Source organism: Primulina eburnea, chromosome 12 (assembly GCF_022965805.1).
Source record: "Primulina eburnea isolate SZY01 chromosome 12, ASM2296580v1, whole genome shotgun sequence".
In the NCBI taxonomy this organism is placed as follows: Eukaryota; Viridiplantae; Streptophyta; class Magnoliopsida; order Lamiales; family Gesneriaceae; genus Primulina; species Primulina eburnea.
In genome coordinates this window covers 29,847,252-29,871,588 of record NC_133112.1, presented here as the reverse complement: position 1 = coordinate 29,871,588, position 24,337 = coordinate 29,847,252, and the positions used below count along the sequence as shown (strand labels likewise).

Genomic DNA, 24,337 nt, shown 5'->3' with positions numbered 1-24,337 from the left:
TGTTTGTGTCATCCATGAAAAAATATTAATTTTTATGCCAAGAGTATTATTTTTTATTGTGATTATCGGTAAAATTGACCCGTTTCACAGATAAAAATTCGTGAGACCATCTCATAAAAAACCTACTCTTATCTATATTTGCGTATCATATATTAATTAAATAGATAAAAACACTGTTTATATTATGAACACTGACCATTAGTGGAAAGAATAGAATGTGGCGGTCAACAATTTAAAAGGAAAAAAACCGAGCGATACCAGTTTCATGTCTCACTGGGGTCCTATAATTGTAGCTTCTATACCAATAAATGCCCGCCACGTGTAAATCCATGGTCATGCGGAGGGGTTTGCTTGCGTGTGAGTGGTCCACAGGGGGAGTGTACCCCAGTCTATAAAGTTGGACTAACAAGTAGCTCAAGTGTGAAATAGTTACGTTCTAATGGAGGCTACACCAGCTCTGTGTTTTCTTGCCAATTCACCGAATAGAAAAAAGGTACGGTTCAAACCAAGATTAATGTTTCAGTTTTAATTTTTTTTGTTATTTTCTGGGTCATTTGTACCAAAATCTCATTCAATGTATATGTTTATGGATTTTTGTTTGCATTTTAAGCCTGTTTGTTTGTGTTTTGTCTGTGAAATCTTTTAATTCATTTCTTGACATGGGCTTTGCCCATTCTTTTGAAACGTGGCTTAAAGATGGGATTTTTATGGCATGGTGTTGTGGAAATTTCGAATCTTTTTGGAGGGGTTACGTGAAATGTAGTAAATAATTTTAGATGCTTACCCTAGAGGTAATGTTGGCTTCTAGGGCTCTAATGTTTTGGAATTCGTTGCAACTATATGAAAAATTTAGGTTAACATTCTGAAATTTTGAAGTTTTTTTTTTATCAAATATTAATTCTTCTTGTGGGCTTGCTTATGCCGAAGTTACGATTTCTCTTTTGAGTAATTGTGGTGTTTTGATATAGCCTATGATTAATACTTGTTAATACCGCATACGAAGCTAAAGAAAGAAAATTTTTGTTTCTAAAATTAGTTGTTGGAACAGGGAAGTGATTTTTTTTGGTTGTTCATTACTTGATTAGCTGGTTATGGCTTGGTGGTTTATGCCTAAATTGTTTGTTGGGAGAGCTGTGTTGGCACAAAGCCATGAATTGACAAATTGATAGAGATTATGTATGGAGTCTCTTAGTTAGGAAAAGGTAGATACAATCACATGTGTTAGTTGTCGTTTTCGTTGTTTACGCGCATTTCTCACTTAGATTATCTTTTGACTCGCTTGAAGTGCTTTTAAACATTGAAGATTCGAGTCCCAAGACGATTCCATAATTGTAAGCAATTGGATGTTCTGAAATTTTTTTCCTGTTTATAAAACCACTTGCTAGCTATAGGCATAGACCTCCCGATGTTCCTTTAAAAACTAAGACTTTTTGAAGTTTCAATCATAAGTCTGAAGTATCTCGTTAATGGTTTCGTGAAAAAATGTTGATGCAATAAACCGTCATGCAAAAGAAATTTATGATCAATGTCTATGATCTTCTGATTCCATCTGCATATAATATTACACCGTGTTAGGAAAGCAACTAAAATAGTAACTAATACTCTACGAAATTACACATACAAAAAATAAAGCAATTCAGATAATAGAACTGGTTAAGCCATGTATGCACCTAGAGGTTCATCCAGTGATGCACGCTTTAAAAGATTTTGTTTGTGTAAGGTGTTTTATGCCCTATGAAGATTTGAAAGTGTCGTGAAAAGCATCTTTTAAAAATATTTTTTTTTTATAAAAATTGATTTCTGGATGCAAAAACTCTTCTAGAAAAGTTCTTATAAGACAATTTCTCTGGCGCCTGGAATATGGCTTTTAGACTTTTCTTTCAACTTTTCTGTTAATTAATAAAAAACATTCTAAAATTGCTTTTGATTTATTTTTCATACAAAAAGCTATATAGCTCAGTCTTCTGTGGAGAAATTGGCTCATAATAGAGTTGACAGGTTAATGCTATTGAGCATTGACTGAATAACGAGATTAACTAGGTGGCACCACTTCTGTCCGACAATACTTCCGAAAACTTATAATTCCGAAATTCACTTTAAAATATATTTCTTTTTCTGGACTAAAGAAAATGTGAACTTACGCATATTGATTATTCCGTTATTATGATCTCCGTCATTATGATCTTGTTTTCTATTTACACGTTTTAATGGTGTAATATATTTATTAATATGTAAGTCAATATTCTCATTGGCGGTTGTTCTACGAATTTAGGATCACGAGCACTAAAAACAGCAAGTGATGCACTGTGATACATATATGGACTCCTGAATTTGAAATGCCGTTTTAGCGTTTCTTGAGGAATTTGTCATTTGGTAGAGATTTTTGTTGCGAGACTATTGGACATGAGTATGCTGGTTATGAAATGCTTGAGCCAAGGGATATCGACATTTCGGCTTTGTTTCTTTTCTTCATTGCACTCCCCCTTGTTGCTTATTTCTTACTAGGAAAATGGAGTGAGGCTACAAAGAGGAAAAGTAAGATATGTGTAATTGCTAAAAGGGCTGTAGAGGAAGCTCTTCGAGTTGAAGATATGGCTGTGGGATGTGTCGTTCCCATGGTGAGTCTGCCGAACAATGGGTTTCATCGGTGTGCCAGATGCTTTGGTGCAGCAGCTACTCGTTGCTCCCACTGCAAATCAGTTTGGTATTGGTATGACTCTATATTTGATCTCATAAATCAGTTTAGTATTGGTATTGGTATGACTGTGTGTTCGATCGCATAACTATTTTGTCAAGCAAGAATGAGTTGAATAAATATAGTTTCTTATGGACCCTATCATGGAGAGTGTCACTTGCATGTGTTCCCTTCCTTTGGCTTGTTAGATGAGCTCCAATTTCTCTATATTTTTCTACATTCTTGTGATGCTGAAAGTCTGGCATCAACTTTCGTTTACCGAAAATACTGAAAAATAATACAGTTATATGCAATGTCAATGTAGTTCTGGATGGTGTCAGATTACTCACTGGAGGCAAGTTCACAAGCTTGAGTGCCATCAATTAGGAAACAACTGCCAAATCTCATCTCTGAATATCCCAACTGAAGGATCTCGTTTAAGGATCTCGGCTGATGAAACTACTGAGCCAGATATATTTGAATTCACAGTGAAGCACTCAAGACAGGAGAAAAATTCTTCAGGGGACATCATTTCTCCTCGTCAAAATCCACCGACCTACTCCAATGGAATGAAAATCGATAAATCTGGAAAACATGTTAGCCCAAGATCCATAAATAAGTCATCTTGTTCATCAATGAATAGAGATGCTAATCAAGAAATCATGTTTTATGAAAGTGGGATGGTTAAAAAGAAAAGTTCTAATTCTGATGAAACAAAAGGCTTGAATTGCTCTCCTGAAAAGAATCCAGTGAACAAAGCAAAAGCCGCAATGCATTCTCGTGTTGACAAACCACAAAAATCAGCAAAATCTGCGGTGAAAATGTCTAAATGTAATGCAGGGGATTCAAGTAGGTCCATGAACTATTCATCATAGCAGTCCATTTTATGTTCTCTCTGACCATGTTATGTTGATGTAGGCGTCCCATTACAGGAAAATACTCTTGTTGCAAACTGTGAAATCACGAGGACAATGGGTTTGTCAAAGTCTGTGAAACTTGACCATCAGCACTCGGAAGATAGAATAAAGAAGCAGCAAAAAGTGCAGGTTATTTTTCCGTATTGATTTCCTGAATTGGAGACATGCCATGAGCCGACATTTTATAATTAGATGGAATATTAATTACGGGTCAAAAATTGGCCGATTCTATGAAATTTGTCATTATTTAAACCTTGAATATGAAATTCATCATATTGGACTTTTTTAAATTGCCAGATGCTTTTTCCCTATGAAGAATTTGTAAAGTGCTTTCAGTTGGATGTTCTCAACGTGTCACCCAGAGGACTTGTAAATTGTGGGAATAGGTAGAAATTTGATTACAGAACAAAACAATTCAGGAACTTCAAACTCTAAAGCTTAATATTGTAATTTTGCTGTTGTGTTAAGACTAAATATTTTTTAAATTGTCATGCAGTTGCTATGCCAATTCCGTGTTACAATGTCTAACATCCACTAAGCCCCTGATCGTTTATCTTCTTCGTCAATCACATTCTAGAGTGGGTAATTACTTCTATAATATCCCTCTGCGAAGTTGCTGTCCAACATTCCTTTGATGCTGGAATTTCATAGGCATATTTAATGCATATTAGGTTGTGATAAAGCTTGGTGCCTCATGTGTGATCTTGAGCGGCACGTAACGATGCTACGGGAAAGTGGATATCCGCTATCTCCTGAAAAAATTCTTATGTATATTCGAAGTCTTAATTCTCAGATAGGTGATGGAAGTCAGGAAGACGCTCATGAATTTTTACGGTGCGTTAACATTCATTGAAACTTCTGTAAATCTTTTGAAGTACTTCAGTTCTGACTCATATCCCCGTCTTCAAAAATAATTATGCGCATATTGGCAATGAATTGGACTGCCAAATTTCACATGTTTAAAAACTTACGTCTTAACTTTGATGCAATAGAGCTTTTAACCTTGATGAAATATCGTGCATATTCAGGCTTATTATAGCTTCTATGCAATCTATATGCCTGGAACGTCTGGGTGGAGAAAATGCCGTTGCTCCCTGGCTACAGAATACAACCTTTGTTGAGCATACATTTGGGGGACTTCTTAGATCCAAGGTGTTTTGTCAGACCCTTTGAGAACTCTCTTTCTTTGTTATATTGTTAGTTTCTGTGCGAGCTTGAATGGAACAAAACAGTTCGAATACCAGGTCAAATGTTTGAGATGCCACCATGAGTCAGAGCGACATGAAAACATAATGGATCTTACTCTGGAGATATTTGGTTGTGTCGAGTCATTGGAGGATGCATTGACACAGTTCACCAGTTCAGAAGATCTTGATGGGGATAACATGTATAGATGTGGAAGGTATTCAGTGTGTTGATTCGTTTGCTAGCCGCGAGTTCTCCAGTTTGTTGTATAACATTGTTTTGGTTCTTTAAAGGTGTGCTGCTTACGTTCGTGCACGAAAGCAGTTGAGCATAATGGAGGCTCCAAATATTTTAACTATTGTCCTGAAGCGATTTCAGGTATTTTTTTGATTGGAACTGTAGTCCATCCATGTATATTTAAATTGAAATATAATAAAATGAATTTTGATTGTTTCTTGAAAATATGTAACGGAAATCTACTTCTATTGGATTTCCCTTTCCTGATCACTCAGGATTCAAGCACAGCAATACTTTTCTGGAATAGGCTCAACACTGAATCAAACCAGCTTCCCATCCTTCATTATGTTACATTCTTGAGATTCTCATTATGAAGTGCATGAGTTCATCTTTGGATAGCTTTTTCTTTATTTCTAGGTGTATTGTATTCTATTTCGTTTAAATTTGATCAGTCGTGTTGGTGTAATATCGCGCTTTCATTATCAGGAGGGAAATTACGGCAAGATAAATAAATGCATAAAGTTTCCTGAAAGGCTGGATATGATCCCATTTATGACTGGAACAGACGATATACCACCACTTTATGTGCTCTATGCTGTAGTTGTCCATTTGAATACATCAAACGCATCTTTTGCCGGTCATTACATATCATATGTGAAAGATCTGTCCGGCAATTGGTTCAAGATTGATGACACAGAGGTACAGTCTGTCGGCAATCCTGAAAAAATACAGAAAAAATCGATCGTATTCATTTGGCTGGTCTAACATATTTCATCCTTTTGCTTTGTTTTGTTTCGGTTTCTGGTAAAGTTAGTTTGTGAATGTGATGCAGCATTTATGGTCTCATTGGCAGGTGCAATCAGTAGGGTTGGATGAGGTGATGTCAGAAGGAGCATACATTTTTTTCTACGCGAGGTAAGAGTAAGCTTCATTTCGAGCATCTTCTTATACTTTAAACTAGAGGTTCCAGTCAGGATAATCGAGCTCGGCTCAAGCTCATATTGTAAATCGATCCAGGCAACTCAAACATGAATGTTTTCCTTGTTTCTATTGTTTGCAGGTCTTCTCCGCGTCCTGCTAGAGCATATGGTGGAAGAGTCCGCAGTCAGCAGTCTCACACCATGCTTAAACAATGCTTGTCCAAACTAGAAAAATCTTCCAAATCAGAGCAATGTCAACTTCGTCACAACTTCAGAAGAGGAGACCCTTCTTTAGATCATAGAGGAATCTCTCTGAAAGGGGATAGGAGTGGATCACCAATCACAAGCACTTGTTCCGAGTTCTCAGACGCCACATCCAGCGACTGGTCCCTGTTTACAAGCTCGGATGACTCCTCTTTTACCACCGAAAGCACCAGAGACTCTTTCAGCTTCGTTGATTACTCAGATTTTCCTCAATTCTCAATCTTCCAATCTATATATCCTAGCAGTAAGCCTGAGACGAGATTTGCTCATGAAGAGAAGGGCGACGGTACTGCTTCATATCTAACAACTCCACCAAGTAGAGATTGGAGAGGGGATACAATACAACAGGTTGAGATTCTACCAACAGCACATCTGTACAATTCTTAGAAATGGACACCCCTACATGAATTCTATAATCAGTTATGAAACATGATTCCTAGGAATGCATACAATTTATTCAAATGGCTAATAACTAATTGGCTACCTAGTTGAAAATGTCTAATATTTTTGTTTTTCAAATGTACTAATGAGGCATATGAAACCTTAATTTTAACCGAGGAATGATGTATTTTAGCTGGTATTGCTTGTCCATATGATTCATTGTTTGTAGAACTACTTCGCAAGCATTTCTCAAACACCTCTAGCAGATGGCAAATCATCTATGATTGATTAGAGGAAGCTATGGGTTTATTAAAGTGATTTCAAACTTTTTGCCAATGAAATTTATCTCATTTATGTTGTTCATTGGATTGTCCATGACGTTGGTGGTGATGAGGCAACAAGAAAACATAAACTATGTTATGTATGGGCAAGATTCCTGCAAGAATTTCGGTTTTACAGGTGGGAGACTAAAGTACATTAAGAATAGAGTCAAAGTTGTGATATAATGTACATCATGTTATGTATGGTCTTTGTTTTCATTTTTAGTCATTTTACGCATGCAAAGAACTAAAAATAAGGACCACTTGTTAGATTAAAACCGAATATTGACAATTTACGCGACTGAAAAAAAAAAGAAGGCCAATTAAAAAACCAATATCACTATTAACCAAGCTAATCAGTAAAAATTAATAATGTGTTCAGTAGCATTCTTACATGCCTGTGAGAGTATATGCAAATGATGCCAATGGTGGAGCCAAATTTAATGAATCCAAGACATAAGGGTAATTGTTTTCTTGTTGATCCAAATATTTACCCGAATCTATGGGCCCAAATATTTAATTTTCTTGACTGTTTGATGCTTTTTTCCAAAAATAAGCCGAAGGGACAGATTGTTAGATATTATTTTTGGTTGGATTTATTTTTTAGATTAATTTTCAGGAAAATATAAAATATTGATTTGAAGATTTTTTGAGATAAACATATAATTGAAGTAGATAACTATATGTGTTGAAAATATGATTAAGATATTGGATAACATTTTCTTAAAAATATAGAGCAAGATTTAGAAAGATAACATCTTTCTTGAATATAATGATTTCTTCTTTACAAATGATTATTCATTCATTTTGAAGATTGTTGACGATGACCATGTGTGCAAAGGGAGGCCAATGTGCTTTAATTGTTAAATATTTCAGAGCCGTTTATTGATTATTTTTTGTTGTTTTTATGCACTATATTCATTCAGACATTCGAAAAGTTCTCATTAAAGAGCGATATTTCTTTCATTGATCATATTTTATGTTGTGGGCTTATCAGGTTGGTTGTGTGCGAAATTAATGAGTCAAAACGAAATTACCCATTATGTGTTGCGAAATCTGCTGAGACAAACTACTGACAGTTCCACCATATCATTTTGTTTTGAGCGATTTTCAATTACTGGTGGCACACACATATTAGCCTCGTGATTCATTTCTCAAAAGAGGAAGGTGAAGTTCTCGAGAGAGAACAATCCACAGTTTCGAAGAGAATTCGATCAAGTTGGAGTTGAAGATGAGTGATATTCGCCAAGTGAAGTTTACTAAATATATTCGTAATAGAGACGTCATTTGAAAGATAATATTTTATGTGATTAAGTCCTTGTAAAACTATAATTGTTTATGAGTGTGTTTAAGATAACTTTTGCTTATTTTGAAGCGATTTTTCTATAGATTAATTTGAAGTAGGCGAGAAACAAAAGTAGAAAGTGTTTGGAAATAAAAGGAGAAAACTAATATAAACTGGATTATTCCATCCTATCACTGCAGGGGTACATACAAGGGCCGAAATTTTTTCTGGCCCAATTTTATTTTTTTTTTAATTTTTTTCCCATGAAGTGGAATCTCAACCATTCATATGGGATGTGGGCACTACCCCCACACCCAAGATCGAACGAATCATATAAACTAAAGTTTTGTTTGGAGAAAAATTGTTTCCAAACTTAATTTTTAGTACTATGACAATAATATCCTTAAACCTATATAACATTTATCATTTTAAATTATCTAAATTTTAGTACTCAAACAATCAATAATGTATTTATACTAGTCAAATGTACACGCGTTGAATGTATTATTATTATTTTCAATTTGATCAAATAATACAATACAATTAACACGAAATTATTTTCAATTTAAAAAAGTTTTTCGATTTAAAATGGAAGTTTTGTTTAGATTTTTTCTATGTAAAATATGGAGTGACAATGATAGGATCGATTAACGTATCAAGAGTGTTTAGAAGGGGATGGTTGAATAAACACTCTCAATTAAACTGATCTTTTCGAATTTTGAGTTCAGTTTGGTGACAAACTGATTCTCGGAATCTTGTTGGTCAATGACAATCAGTTAAACTAAAGTAGTTGCGGAAAATAACTGACTAAAAGATAGAATACGAAACTGAAATAAAGTAGGCAAAGGTTGTTTCTGGATGTTCGAAGAATTTAATTTCTCCTACGTCACCCCTTCTATCTCAAGGATATGATATCCACTAAAAGACTTTGATCAAATACAAGAATTGTACTGACCCACTTCAGTTTGGACTTAACACTGCCAAAAACTGAAAATCTTAGTTTAACAGAATGTTCTCAGTGCGTAACTGATCTTAGCACTTTCGAATTTCAACGATTATTACAACTTGCTAGTGAGCTCAAATTGTAGCCTTGACTGCTACGAATAATTCAAGCAAAAGTGAGCTAAGATTTTGACAGAGTGACAGCAAGCTTTTGAATCGTGTTAACTCGTTGCTCCTTCAGCTATTCTTCTGTCATATTTATGAGCTTCTTTTCTCCAACGGTAACTTGAAATGAATTTGAATCTTTGTATCCGTTGATTTCTTCTTAATTATTCATTGGACATTGTTTGCTTTATTTATTGTGATGTGGCGTCTTAATTGCTTTCGCCGAAATGCGTTTTTCTAAGCTGTATTGATTGAAGTGCGGCGTTGCAATCTTCCATGTCTCTTGACGGTTGATTGTTCTTTCCCGAGACATGTTCAGTTGAAGGGTGCTTAGCATACGGCTGAATATATCAACTGATCAGTTTCCAACTGATCAATCAGTTGATTTCAGTTATTAAGTCCAATTGTTGAATGTACTTGCGCGTATCAGTTTGTTGATCAGTTGTTCCAAGCTGTATTGATCGGAGTGCGTCGTTCCACATTCAGTTGCAGTCTTTTATGTCTCTTTTGTTGGTTGACGTGTTTCAGTTACTGATGAGGATAATAACTGAATTTTTAGTTGCGTGGATTCAGCTGCTGAGTTCAGTTTACTCGATCAGTTGGTTCGTATTTTTTCAGTTGGTTCATATTTTGTCAAACTCCAGAATTTAGTTTCCAACAGACGATGAGGTTTTTATTAGGGTAAGAAGTGTAATTATGAAATTAAATATTTTGGTGTCCTATAAGATAGTTATTCTAAGAGTATCACACTTAATAATATAGTATAGATAATAATTATTATATTTTGAATATTTTATATCCAAATAAATTTTTTTATAACATGAAGGCGTGAAAATTTATATAAGATTAAAAATAAAAAATTTGTATAAATGCACATAATATGTGAAAGAATTATGAATATAAAAATTATATAAAAATGCATTGTATATATTTTAAAAATTAATGTTTGTAATAAAATATGATGGAAATTTTATGAATTTCATTCAAAATTTTAAAACTCATGTATAAATAATTTAATATTTAAAAGAATCTCCAAAAATATTTATAAAAATCAAGAGAAATTGTAGAATATGATAAATTTTTTGTTGATACAAATATCAAATTCTAATTTTAAACTGTTAACAAAACAACGAAAGTATAAAAATTATCTCAAGCATCCCCAAACATCCCCAAACACTTTCAACCATCTAGAAGCCAAGAAGTGCTTCCTAGAAGCTTTCCCAAACACTTCCTATATTTAGTGGATGTGCTTGATAGCTAAGTATGATCCCGTGGATCTAAGTCGATTTGTCCGAACCACGTTAAAATTCTACGTGTTCTTGTTTTAGTTTTCACTTTTATAATTTTTTAATAGGGCTAATTATGAAAATTAAGTAAAACAAGAGAAATAAGATAAACATAGCCAGCTGATGCGATCCGGATAAAATGGGTGAGCTAGGTCAGGTGCTCCACCGGATCAAATCAATAATTTTGTTCAGGAAAATGAGCAAAGTAGATGAATCTGTGAGCTATAGCTTCCACCGTGACCTGCAGACAAGGAGATAACCACGTGAATGGGCGCCGAAGGGTTGTCCGGCGTGACCACTCCGATGCTTAAGTCAGTGAAGGATTCAAGCAAAAAACCAATGTAACCAAGTGATGGTTGTGATATTGGTGTAAAGAGTGGAGGCAATAAAATGAATAAATGAATCTCAAATGCAAAGAAAGAACCTGGAATTTATAGTAGGAGAAGTAATGATGACCTCGTTCTTCGTGCTACCTACTAATTATAGTAGGACGGCTGATTGTACCCTATATCCTGATACGTCAAATCATATACTACTCACATCCCGCCTGTCTGATTTTGTCAACCATTTAGTGTCAGAGATAGGTCGGCCGCCCACACCCTATCTTATTGGTATACTCAAGTGCGGCGCTCATATCGAGGTAGTCCGGGTGATAAGCTTCTCAGGAGATGGCTTGAGAGCCCGGGCATCTGCTTGCTCGGGAAGAATATGTCCCGGGCATTCACCTGCCCAGCTTCTAAAGAATTCATCCAGTAGATTAACTCAGATTTGGGCTATCCATTTAGCATCCATGACCCGGACTATCTCAAGGGTATCACCGGCCTATCACAAAAATATTATCATATTAATATAGAGATCAGGATATAATACACGTTTAGATGTGTATTATTATTCAATTAAGTAAACGATGAATTTAAAAACGAAAAGGTAGATGAGTATAGCCCTACATTAAAGTTTGCCAACATATCGTGTTATCATAATTGGCATGATAAATGATAATTGTAGAAGAGTACCTTTTGTGATTATAATTTGGGAGTTGATTTCATTACTCCAATCTTTTTTTTTTTAAACTGTCTTATATTTTATTTTTTTTGAATGAAAAAGTCATACACCAAATTCTAGAATTTTATTAAACACAAAATAATTTTTTTGAGCCATTAAATTTTCTTATATTGAGTTTTAGTTTACTAAATTTTCAAATTTTGATTTTGTTGTACAAATTTTGATTTTTTTGGCTTTTAGTCATATTTTGCGGGAGTGTTAGCATGACATCGAGAAATGCTGACTTGACATGATAAATTGTTGATTTGCCTGATGTCAAAGCAGCAATGGAACCAAAATAGTAAAAAAAATGATAATTTAGTGTACTAAAAGTAAACTTTAAAAAGTTAATAGATTGAAATCTAAAATCAGATAAGTATCATATTTATAAAAAGTATTTTCTCATATTTTATGTCGGCCTGGCCGTTGCACTTGCACTGCCGCCATGAATCATACATGTTTGTATATAGACTCGTATGCACTGTTGGGTAAGTTACAGAGAGAGCAATGGAAGGGATTCGAGCAACTGCCATAGCCTACTAACATAATACTGAACTAAATTCGATCTACCAACACAGTTCATCTTCTTGTTTGCGGGTAATGTTTGAAGCCATATCCCTTGCTCATTTTCTTTCAACACAACTCTTATCAGATTCGGTTGATTGGCCCGACCCGGTTCACCCAATCTACCCATATCACATCAAAACACCTTATGGAAGAAAAGAAATTGCAAATGTAGATAGCGTCCAATTCTAGAAAAAGGTTCCAACAAAACCAGATTTTTAACACGATCTGACGTAAGGGTTTGTAAATGTACAACTCTATCCAAGTAATTCTTTTATTTAACTAATCAAAACATAATTTGGAAGTAAAAAATTAAACATAATCAAGAAAATTAATTGTCTTTATACGTTTGAGTTAATTTAATAAAAAATTTATTAAAAATTAATAATATAGAAGGAATTTATTTTTTCTATTAATTATATTTCACGAAATTACTTTTGCACTATTATTATAATAACCATTACTTTTGAAATAATTAAGATAATTTCGGGAAAAGGAATCTGAGCTCCCGGATGTCGTGGATATGAAATTATCTTTCTAGTAATTTTCGTGAATTTTTTAAAAATACAAAACATCTTCGGATTGTCAAATAATGAGAAATTGCTATATATACAAATAATCGAAATTTTAAATAATAATTAATGAAATCCAATTGATAGAAATAAAAATATAAATTTTCAGTAATATCTTCAACAAATCAAATACGTACCTATAACTTTCCTTAATTAATAACAAAAATTATCCTATTAGGATTGTGTTACATGATTCGTTTCCTTAATTACTTAGAATCCTATCAAATCTAATTTCAAGCAGATAAAAAAAATCCTCTATATAGATAATATAAATACACACGACGTTCGCCCCTTGCAATCCTCCGATCCATACAAAATTCAGACTCCAAATCATCCAAATACGCACAATGGCATCCGACCAATTACTCCCGTATGATGCTGTTTTCGAGATTCTAACTCAACTAAACTCGTTGAAAGCATTGGACATCTGCAAAGCTGTATCGAAAGAATGGAAGGAAGTTATCCAAGAATCGAGCTTCGCGTCGACTCACTGCCGGAGAACGGGAACCATATCCGGGTACTTCGTGCAAGATTTAAGGTTTAACAAGCATGTCACTATGTTTGTGACCCCCGATAACGTGGGCGTGTGCATGAAAAGCTTGCCGAAGGACACCAAGATCTTAGCTTCCTCTTCGAAACAAGGAATACTGTGTTGCGAAAGAGAAATCGAGAAAGGCTCGAAACGTCTAAGTCGATATTTAGCGTACATTCCCATCACAGGGCAATTGCGGGATCTCCCTAATCCAAAGACTCGTCACGAAACTGTCTCTGTCACGTTGATGGTTGCTGGGGCTCAACCTCTATGTTTCAAGATAATTCGATTATCGAAACGAGGGTTTATACGGTACGTCGCGCGCTTTTTAAATTCTCGTTATGTGAATGTTCATTAGTTTTCCATCCATGCGATTTACACAACTTTAAATTTCCAGGCGATACAGCGAGCAATACAAATATGGATGCGAAATTTTTGATTCGGGAACATGGACCTGGAAGGAAGCAAGCGACGAATTATCATTGCCATTCAGGGAGATTATAGCCCGTAATTCTTCTGTTTCTGTTGCCGATTCTGTCCACTGGCTAACAACCGAAGACAACATTCTTTCGTACAACATCACAAATAACAGTTTCAGCAAATTCCCGTTACCAAAACCTGTCCAAGAAAATCTACATTCTTACAAAAGCAAGCAGCTTTTCGAATATGAAGGTAAACTTGGACTCGTTTGTCTCACGGAGGGAAGAGATATGGATCTTTGGATCATGAATGACATCAAGAATCAGACATGGAAGAAAGAAAGATTGGCCAACATCGAAACCCTCGAAAGCTTTGTCCAATATCCATTTCTGTTAGGGTTTTACAACTCTCATGTCGTGTTCGTGGAGGGCGGATTCAACGAAGTCGGATTCTACAAGCTGCAAGACTCGAGTTTTAGCTCTGTGAAGCTAGGTAGATTGGACCGTGCAAGCGAAATTTTTCGATTTAGATCAGATGTTGAACCTGATTATCTTAGTTTATAATGATGTATTCCTTTATTAATCTGTTAGGGAAAAAATTGATGCGACAAAGTGAGCAAGTCCTATTTGATTTCTAGAATAAATTGAAGCATTAAATTTTCTATATATATATATATATATATATATATATATATATATATATATCAACAAGGATTCTATATATAGTCCATGCGAGTCATCAATATACCTTAATTATTTTATATATTGCCATATTCATGATATAATTCCAAGAATTCTAAAGAACTGCATTTGCGGGCGTGAATATATCTAGTAAAACATAGCTTTATGTGTGATAGATTATGGGGGATTTATTGATAATTTCCCGATAGATCATCCGGGAGTTGCTAATTTAATTTTTCCGTCACTGATCGTGATCGTAAAATAAATAGAGTAAAATATAGTTTTATGTGTGATATACTATTGGAGTTATCAAATATATGTTGGCCTCCATGCATTTCATATGGAGTTGATGTAGCGAAAGAGTATAACAAAAGGATAACATGTTGATTCATATAGAAAAGTTAAGGAAATATAAACAGTACTGAGACAATTGTATTCATTTTTGTTGTTGTTGAAATTATATTAATAAAAAATTAATTGGTATTGTAGGAATGAGTGTTTGTCGTTTTACTAAAAGTTATAGTTGATAGTTATGGTGCAACTTAAATTTTTTAAACATAACAGCAACTTAAGCACCACGGTTCGATAGCTCTTCCAGCAGAGACAATTATTGCACCCAACAATCTTCCTCTCAATAATTACACTCTTTGCAATCAATCGAAATCAAATCCGTGACATTGGCTCTAATGATAATTGCTAAGACCGAGCGTTTACCGCTTTACCAAAAATTACAGTTGATGGTGATAGTACGACTCAAATATTTTAAACTACACAGTAGCTCAAGAACCATTATTCGACTACTCTTCCAACAGAGACAATTATTACATCCAACAGATACTTATATGTTGAAAATATTGGTACTAATAATATTGACAAAAATTTCCATGAACAGAAAATGTAAATTTGGTAAAAACAAAAAAAACTGGTAGACCTAAAAAATTTGGCCACACGTCAGGATTTCCTAAGTCAACTTATAAAAAGAAATTAAATTAATAACAAGGAATTTTTTAGGCCTTTAGCCCTAATTTTGATTAGAGGTGGTATATCGTACTATACCAAAAATTCTATACCATATATCATACCGAAAAATATTATATAAAAAAATTTATATCGATACCGTACCGAAATTTTCGATATACCGAAAATTCGATACAATATCGATATATACCGTTTTATACCAAAAAAACCTTAAATTTTTTATTTTTTTATAAATTTATTATTTTAATATAATATATATTTAAAATTTTTGTATAGTTTTTCGGTATTTCGGTATATATCAAAATTTTCAAATTACATACCGTTATCATACCGAAAAATTCGGTACTATTACCGTATAGTACCGAAATCTTCGGTATACTGAAAATTCGGTAAATTCGGCAATTTTCGGTACGGTAATCTCAGTATACCGAAAATTCGATATTTTTTCTCACCTCTAATTTTGACGTTCCGGCCGGGTATATATTTCAAGAGGTTTTTTTTACAGTTTAGAGTAATTATTTTTCCCAATTTTGAAACATAATTTTTTTAAGAAATAAAAATTTCAAGCCATGCTCATGCAAGATATATCTCACCTTACCTTGGGACGTTACTTAAATTAAAATAATAATAATAATAATAATAATAATAATAAAAGTTGAAAGCAAGCCCCTAGCATGGGTGTAAGGCCCGAGAATTTGATTACCGTAATATGAAATGATTTGGGTATAATTACCGTAATCTGAGATTAATCTGAAATGATTTATTGATTAATCAAGGTAATTATAGACGGAACGGAGTGGACCGGGAAAGGTAAAAAAAGATGCAAAATGTATGTGCAAGGAGGTGTGCTCGTGCACATGCGTGACGTGATGCGCGAGTCTTGCACGGAGTGGACAGAAGACCCCGCGCATATGTGCGGCGTGTGGGCGCGCATATGCGCGAGGTGTCCAGTAGCCAAGGAAATGCTCGGCGCATATGCGCGAGTAGGGCAGTGAGTTCGGCACACATGCACGACGGAAGGCGCGCATATGCGCGAGAGATGCCGAGACACACGCGCTGAGAAATTGTGTCTCGCGCATATGCGCCGAAAGATGTCGAGCATATGCGCGAGACGTGTTACTCGAGTGAGCAAGCCACTTGCCTTGCTGCATGCGTGGTATATATATATATATATATATATATATATATATATATATATATATATATATATATATATAAACATATATATTTCTTCAGAAGAAAGAAAAAGGAAACGAATGAATCGAGAAAAGTTTTAGTAAGGTTGTAGAAAATCCTTACGCCTTTTGTGAGCAATCCGTCCGTCTGTTTTCGAATCCGAGTACAGTACCGTGTACCTAGCGGCGACAGCTACAACTGGACGTAAGTTTTGTTACGTTTAGACATGATTTGAAAGTATGATATTGTCAGAATTGAATAGGATTCATATATGATGTTCTTCTCATGTTAGATATCATAGAATCGAAGTCAGATTGAAGAACAGACTGGTTATGTAATTGTTATGATTTTTGGAGTCGATTTGACTGAGATTTCATATCAGATATGTATTGTTATTGAGATTATGACTTGAACTGATACCGATTATGAGTTCTAGTATTATATCTGTGATATTGAGACTTACGGGATCATTGAGACTGTATTGTTATGCCGTCAAAACATCCGTAAATTGATATTGATCAGATTCAGTAGTGACTTCGATTATATTGTGAATACCATATGTCGATTAGCATTGATCAGATTATGTTTTGATTTGAGTATTGATCAGAACATGTGTTGAACTGAGTTATATACTGATACTGTATCTGTTCGATATTGTTATTACCAGATTGAGAATGGACAGAGTTGAATTCAGGACTTCGTCTTCGTCAGAGCGAGAAGATGAAGGTATAAGTCAATGTGTATTGGGAGATCGACTTGAGTCAGTTTAGACTTGAGTTTCCCTAAATCACATAATTTATTTTATTGCATTTATATTTGCATGTATTTGATTGATTACTTGTTCTCTTGATATATAGACAGCATGTATTAATCGAGTAATCTTATGACAGAAGTGCCTAATAGTGGTGGGATCGCCACGGGCACATTGCACGATGTCATGAAATAGTGTATCGGCGGTAGTGCCATAGTTTGTCACCGGATAATTGGCTATCGATGTGGATAGAATTATAGCTCCTTCTATTACTGGTGATCGGTACTGTATCGATGTGGATAGAATTATAACTTCTTCTATTACTGTTGATCGATGTCATAACGATGTGGATTGAATCAGAGTTTCTTCTATTACTGGTGATCGATACTATACCGATGTGGATACAATCAGAGCTTCTTCTATTACTGGTGATCGATGATATATCGACGTGGATAGAACTGGAGTCTTTTCTATTACTATTGGTTGATATGGAATGCCAATGTCTGGAAATCGGGATCCCTAGGCTAGGATTGAGTCTAGTCTGAGTCGTGGAGTCACGAGCATTGTCGACAGTTTGATATTGATTATGTTTCAGTTTTTGATATATACTGCTTTTTTATGTCCATGCTTTTATGTTTATCATATGATTGCATGTTTCGTTGATTTATACTGGGATTATATTCTCACCGGAATTATCCGGCTGTTGTCTTGTCTATATGTGTACATGACAACAGGTGGGACGGGCTCAGGGTCAAGAAGAGAACGAGGCTGGACTAGATAGCGTGGAGATCCGGGCTTCGGAAGCAACTTAGGATTCAGTACTGATATGTAGTTGAACCTAATGAATTATTGTACATAATACAATAATTGGAGGTTCTGTTTAATATGTAATTTGAATTGAATTACATTACGTTTCCGCTTTTTATTTAAAAAAAAATTTAGACCCTGTTTTATAATTGATTAATTAGTCCCAAATTACGATTAAGAACATGGTTAGCGTCCGGGTCCCCACAACAGGTGGTATCAGAGCTGTAGGTCCTTGAACTGTAGGTTCCTTAGCACTGAGATAGAGGAGAGTGAGCGGGGTAGATTGAGTTTTCTTACCTGCGTTTGATTGCTAGCATGTGATTGATTATAATGTGGAATTACGTTGTGTATGCTATCATGATATTATGTTTTACTGTATGGATTTATATGGCATATGATTGAATATAATGTTGAAATTACATTGTATATACTAAGATTCCAGTATGTTTTTACTGTATATTAAGCTACATGTTACCTGAATATCTGAGTTGATTTGGTAATATGTATTATTTGGAACTGGATCAGAATCAATTCTTGATCAGAGGTAAGCTGATCAGGATTGGGATTGAGACGGATTTGTCTCCTGTTACTACTAACATCTGTGATTATCAGATATTCCTCCTAGAAGAGTTCCAGAAAAGGGTAGTACTTCGTCTGATCAGATAGATGTATCAGAAACTCAGATGGAAAGAAAGTTGAAAGAGTTTCAGTTATTTCAGCCGCCGATTCTGAGTGGTATCGAGACGTCTGAAGATTGTGAGAACTGGTGTGATGACATAGAAATACTATTCGATTTACTTGATTGTACTGATGAGCAGAGAGTTAAAATGGTGCCTAACCGGTTACGAGAAGCCGCCAGGAGTTGGTGGATTACAAGTAAAAGAATGTTAGAACAGAAAGGTACCGTGATTTCGTGGGAAATATTCAGAACTGAATTTTATCGAAGATTTTTCTCAGTTTCATACCGAGAGGACAAGAAAGCAGAATTTGAGAATTTGAGGCAAGGTCAACTGAATATTGAAGGGTATGTTGCTAAATTCTCTACTCCACTGCGTTTTGCTCCTCATGTAGCTGGGAATGATGAAGCTGTAACGGCTCAGTTCGTCAGAGGATTGAACTCGGTGATAGTTGCGTTGATGAATATGAAGCGACCTTACCATTTTGCTGATGCTTTGAGTAGAGCGAAGAGAGCAGAGACGAGTCTGATTCGACAACTAGGAAGGTTGTGTGCGATGCAACCCCAGACACAGCAATCCCCTCTCCGAGTTGATCGCGACAACACGAGTGGAAAGAAAGATTTGCTGAAAGCTCGAAAGAAGCCATTCAAGAAGTTAGGGAGTGGTTCTAGTCCGAGTTATACTGGAACCTATTGCAGAGTCTGTGGCGGGAGACACCTCACGGAGCAATGCCATGGAGTGACTAGTAGATGCAACTTCTGTTAACAGCAAGGACACTTTGCTAGAGTCTGTCCACAGAAAGGTTCCCGAAGATTTCAGGGAGCAGAATCATCTGGTGGTAGCGATCGAGGGGCAGACCCAGGACACACGTGATGATATAGTGACAGGTACTGATCTTTTATGATTATGTTGCATATGTATTGATATATATACTAATGCATTTTCTACGATGATCTTTGACTGAGTTGCATTGATATATGCTGTACCTGTTGGGTCTGTATTTACTGTAGTATTGATGTCTTTACCTTTTGGGGAAATGATTTGATATTGGAGATTTCTGGGAAATATTATATACTACCATGAGAAGAGAAATGAGATCGAATTAGATTGAATTTAACTGTGTTATACTTGTGTGTCTGATTATGACTGCATGATTGATATTGATATATTTAACAAGTACAGAGTTGTTGTAAATTCTTGCTAGGAGATGGTAAGCTTCGGACCTGAAATGGCCAAAGAATGAATAATGTACGGTAAGGATTCTCGATTTTGAATTTCTTGATATCCGTATTATTTATGCCTCGATGATTATCAAAAGGAATGGAGTTATTCCATATATATTCGGTGATTACTGAAGTTAAGCCTACCAGAGACTGATTTATTAATAGCAGGAGAGTTGCTATAGTTCTCCAGATGAGATTTCAGGCTTGTTTTATATCAAGGGGTGGTTTCAGCCTTGATTCGATACAGGTACTGGTTTTATTTTAGAATTCTATACAGAATGATACTGATTAAATTGAGAGAATTGAAATATCAGTGAAACGATTTGCTGCCTGAAGAGTTAGAGTTACATCTGATTACATGTTTCTCTATGAGATATTTCAGTTCTGTTATGGATTAATAAATCCTGTGTTCAGAGATATTCAAATGATTTTGTGCCGTTTATCTATGATATTTTGATATATTCGTGGCATACTACTGAGTGAATCGAATATCTTGTATTGAATGATCTGAAAGCTGGAATTATTATATACCGGAATTGTTCATATGAATCTGATTTGAAACAGATTATATTCAGAATATGTGATATTCGAATGTGGTATATTGATTGATATGAATACAGTTGGGGTAGTGATCACTGACTGAGGAAGACACCGATATCAGAAAGTTATATTTGCATGAGTATGGCAGATTAGTATATCCGATTGTTGTTTTGTAATTGCTTGAGAATTGTATTGTTCTAAAACAGTATTTGAGACAGAATATATTTTTTGGGGGACATTACATTCGAAGATGATATAGCAGGGAATCTAAACAATATTGAAGATGTAATCGGTTAGTCGGAATCGTCAGTATTATCAGGAATTGGTTTATATCCGAATCTGAGCCGATATTGCTATTATTCCGAATCCGTATTTGATATTGATTCTTATAAACCGTTGAGATTATATACAGTTCAAGCCGACTCAGAGCTGATTTTGAAAACTACAGCAGTTCAGAAGTTTGATCAGACTGTTCAGAACTTGATTTTGATAGTCAGAACAGTGTGTCAGTCAGAATACCAGGTAGGTAATGCTTTATTTTATATAATTAACTATTTTGTTGTGCTTGATATTTCGAATTTGAAAAGACAGGTATTGTCAGATGCACATAGTAGTAGATTCAGTATTATTCTGGTAACAGGAAATGTGTGATAATTCGAATGGATAGTTTTGAGGTAAACAAATGAGATCAGTTATGTCAGAATTTGTATTGAAATGTCTGAATCGCTGACAGATAAATACAGGAAGATAGAAACCAGGAGACTGGTTATATAGATTAATAATTCCTGAATAGAAATGGGAGTACATTGCTCTGGATATTGCAATGAAATTACTGAAAAACTATTTATGACAATAATGGTGAGGTAATTATGATTGAACGATTGTTCAAATCTGCATATGTATATTGTACAAGATGACGTACAGATATGACTAGACGACTGAAAGGTATGTAAGAAAAGGGGTCGGATTGTATTGAATGCCAGAATTGATTTTATCATATTGTGATTTTGCTTAATTTTGTACTTTTGGCCGAATGTATAGCATGATTGTTCATCTATGGTTTATAGATTGACAGATAGTTGGAATGAACTATCCTGATGTTGGAAGATATCCAGGAACTGTAATGCTGGATTTTAGCACTAGTTGACATGATTTATTGTCAGTTATGAATTATCGTACAACGAGAGTGATCAAATGAGTATTGAGATGACATCATTTGAGATGTTGTACAGTGAGAACTATCAATTTCCATTATATAGGGACTTATATCTCGATGATATTTGAAATCGAATCTGATGGGATCAGAGATCTGATATCGAAAATGCGACGGAATCAGAAACAAATGAAGATAGCTTGAAAGTTGACTTTTAACAAACCAACGTCAGACGATGACTGTTGGTATTTAAGGTTGAAGAATGAATATATTCTTGACTGAAATAAACAGATTTAATAACAGCTGATGGTTTTGGTTGTTATGAATTGTTGATTGGTATATACGGATGTTGTATAGCCATTGTATAGAAATTGATGCTTTCACGAGGGATCTCGTTGATATGAGATTATTGTAGTTATATACATCTCCTTCCGGTATCCGATTTGAGATCTGATATGATTATCTGTATTCCACGAGTGGATTGCTTGTGATTTCGGGGGCGAAATCATATCTTAGAGGAGGAGAAATGTAAGGCCCGAGAATTTGATTACCGTAATCTGAAATGATTTGGGTATAATTACCGTAATCTGAGATTAATCTGAAATGATTTATTGATTAATCAAGGTAATTATAGACGGAACGGAGTGGACCGGGAAAGGTAAGAAAAGACGCAAAATGTATGTGCAAGGAGGTGTGCTCGCGCACATGCGTGACGTGATGCGCGAGTCTTGCGCGGAGTGGACAGAAGACCCCGCGCATATGCGCAGCGTGTGGGCGCGCATATGCGCGAGGTGTCCAGTATCCAAGGAAATGCTCGGCGCATTTGCGCGACGTGAACGGGCGCATATGCGCGAGCAGGGCAGGGAGTTCGGCGCACATGCGCGACGGAATGCGCGCATATGCGCGAGAGATGCCGAGACACACGCGCTGAGAAATTGTGTCTCGCGCATATGCGCCGAAAGATGTCGTGCATATGCGCGAGACGTGTTACTCGAGTGAGCAAGCCACTTGCCTTGCTGCATGCGTGGTATATATATATATATATATATATATATATATATATATATATATATATATATATATATATATATATAATCGAAGTCAGATTGAAGAACATACTGGTTATGTAATTGTTATGATTTTTGGAGTCGATTTGACTGAGATTTCATATCAGATATGTATTGTTATTGAGATTATGAGTTGAACTGACACCGATTATGAGTTCTAGTATTATATCTGTGATGTTGGGACTGACGGGATCATTGAGACTGTATTGTTATGCCGTCAAAACATCCGTAAATTGATATTGATCAGATTCAGTAGTGACTTCGATTATATTGTGAATACCATATGTCGATTAGCATTGATCAGATTATGTTTTGATTTGAGTGTTGATCAGAACATGTGTTGAACTGAGTTATATACTGATACTTTATCTGTTCGATATTGTTATTAACAGATTGAGAATGGACAGAGTTGAATTCAGGACTTCCTCTTCGTGAGAGCGAGAAGATAAATGTATAAGTCAATGTGTATTGGGAGATCGACTTGAGTCAGTTTAGACTTGAGTTTCCCTAAATCACATACTTTATTTTATTGCATTGATATTTGCATGTATTTGATTGATTACTTGTTCTCTTGATATATAGACAGCATGTATTAATCGAGTAATTTTATGACAGAAGTGCCTAATAGTGGTGGGATCGCCACGGGCAAATTGCACGATGTCATGAGATAGTGTATCGGCGGTAGTGCCATAGTCTGTCACCGGATAATTGGCTATCGATGTGGATAGAATTGTAGCTCCTTCTATTACTGGTGATCGGTACTGTATCGATGTGGATAGAATTATAACTTCTTCTATTACTGTTGATCGATGTCATATCGATGTGGATAGAATCGGAGTTTCTTCTATTACTGGTGATCGATACTATACCGATGTGGATACAATCAGAGCTTCTTCTATTACTGGTGATCGATGCTATATCGACGTGGATAGAACTGGAGTCTTTTCTATTACTATTGGTTGATATGGAATGCCAATGTCTGGAAATCGGGATCCCTAGGCTAGGATTGAGTCTAGTCTGAGTCGTGGAGTCACGAGCATTGTCGACAGTTTGATATTGATTATGTTTCAGTTTTTGATATATACTGCTTTTTTATGTCCATGCTTTTATGTTTATCATATGATTGCATGTTTCGTTGATTTATACTGGGATTATATTCTCACCGGAATTATCCGGCTGTTGTCTTGTCTATATGTGTACATGACAACAGGTGGGACGGGCTCAGGGTCAAGAAGAGAACGAGGCTGGACTAGATAGCGTGGAGATCCGGGCTTCGGAAGCAACTTAGGATTCAGTACTGATATGTAGTTGAACCTAATGAATTATTGTACATAATACAATAATTGGAGGTTCTGTTTAATATGTAATTTGAATTGAATTACATTACGTTTCCGCTTTTTATTTAAAAAAAAATTTAGACCCTGTTTTATAATTGATTAATTAGTCCCAAATTACGATTAAGAACATGGTTAGCGTCCGGGTCCCCACAACAGGTGGTATCAGAGCTGTAGGTCCTTGAACTGTAGGTTCCTTAGCACTGAGATAGAGGAGAGTGAGCGGGGTAGATTGAGTTTTCTTAC

General features: G+C 35.4%; 2 protein-coding genes across 5 annotated transcripts; both read left to right on the top strand.

Annotated features, from left to right (window-relative positions):
- The first annotated feature begins 334 nt into the window (after positions 1 to 334).
- LOC140807471 (ubiquitin carboxyl-terminal hydrolase 15-like) lies at positions 335 to 6,833 on the top strand. Of its 4 annotated transcripts, none has more exons than XM_073164322.1 (13): positions 335 to 493; positions 2,273 to 2,710; positions 3,000 to 3,505; positions 3,593 to 3,720; positions 3,889 to 3,977; positions 4,088 to 4,173; positions 4,263 to 4,425; positions 4,620 to 4,743; positions 4,836 to 4,993; positions 5,070 to 5,154; positions 5,500 to 5,712; positions 5,867 to 5,928; positions 6,074 to 6,833. In XM_073164322.1, the coding sequence occupies exons 2-13, from the start codon at positions 2,424 to 2,426 to the stop codon at positions 6,582 to 6,584; spliced, it is 2,412 nt and encodes an 803-aa protein (XP_073020423.1). In that variant the 5' UTR covers positions 335 to 493; positions 2,273 to 2,423; the 3' UTR covers positions 6,585 to 6,833. The 4 variants fall into 4 exon arrangements, with proteins under 4 accessions (XP_073020423.1, XP_073020424.1, XP_073020421.1 ...); XM_073164323.1 differs by having other exon boundaries at positions 338 to 493; positions 2,506 to 2,710; positions 3,000 to 3,523; positions 6,074 to 6,830; XM_073164320.1 differs by having other exon boundaries at positions 338 to 493; positions 3,000 to 3,523; positions 6,074 to 6,830.
- A 6,261-nt stretch (positions 6,834 to 13,094) lies between these two features.
- On the top strand, positions 13,095 to 14,307 carry LOC140806526 (F-box/kelch-repeat protein At4g19930-like). Its single transcript, XM_073163078.1, has 2 exons — positions 13,095 to 13,597; positions 13,683 to 14,307. The coding sequence occupies exons 1-2, from the start codon at positions 13,101 to 13,103 to the stop codon at positions 14,266 to 14,268; spliced, it is 1,083 nt and encodes a 360-aa protein (XP_073019179.1). The 5' UTR covers positions 13,095 to 13,100; the 3' UTR covers positions 14,269 to 14,307.
- Positions 14,308 to 24,337: the final 10,030 nt, after the last annotated feature.

What these genes read in the sequence shown, in the direction of transcription:
- LOC140807471 (XM_073164321.1), top strand. Translation starts at nt 2,424, where the DNA reads ATGCTTGAGCCAAGGGATATCGACATTTCGGCTTTGTTTCTTTTCTTC. An exon ending in ATGTAATGCAGGGGATTCAA is followed by an intron (nt 3,524 to 3,592) that starts GTAGGTCCATGA and finishes ATGTTGATGTAG; the next exon opens with GCGTCCCATTACAGGAAAAT. An exon ending in AGAAGCAGCAAAAAGTGCAG is followed by an intron (nt 3,721 to 3,888) that starts GTTATTTTTCCG and finishes TTAAATTGCCAG; the next exon opens with ATGCTTTTTCCCTATGAAGA.
- LOC140806526 (XM_073163078.1), top strand. Translation starts at nt 13,101, where the DNA reads ATGGCATCCGACCAATTACTCCCGTATGATGCTGTTTTCGAGATTCTA. An exon ending in TCGAAACGAGGGTTTATACG is followed by an intron (nt 13,598 to 13,682) that starts GTACGTCGCGCG and finishes TTAAATTTCCAG; the next exon opens with GCGATACAGCGAGCAATACA.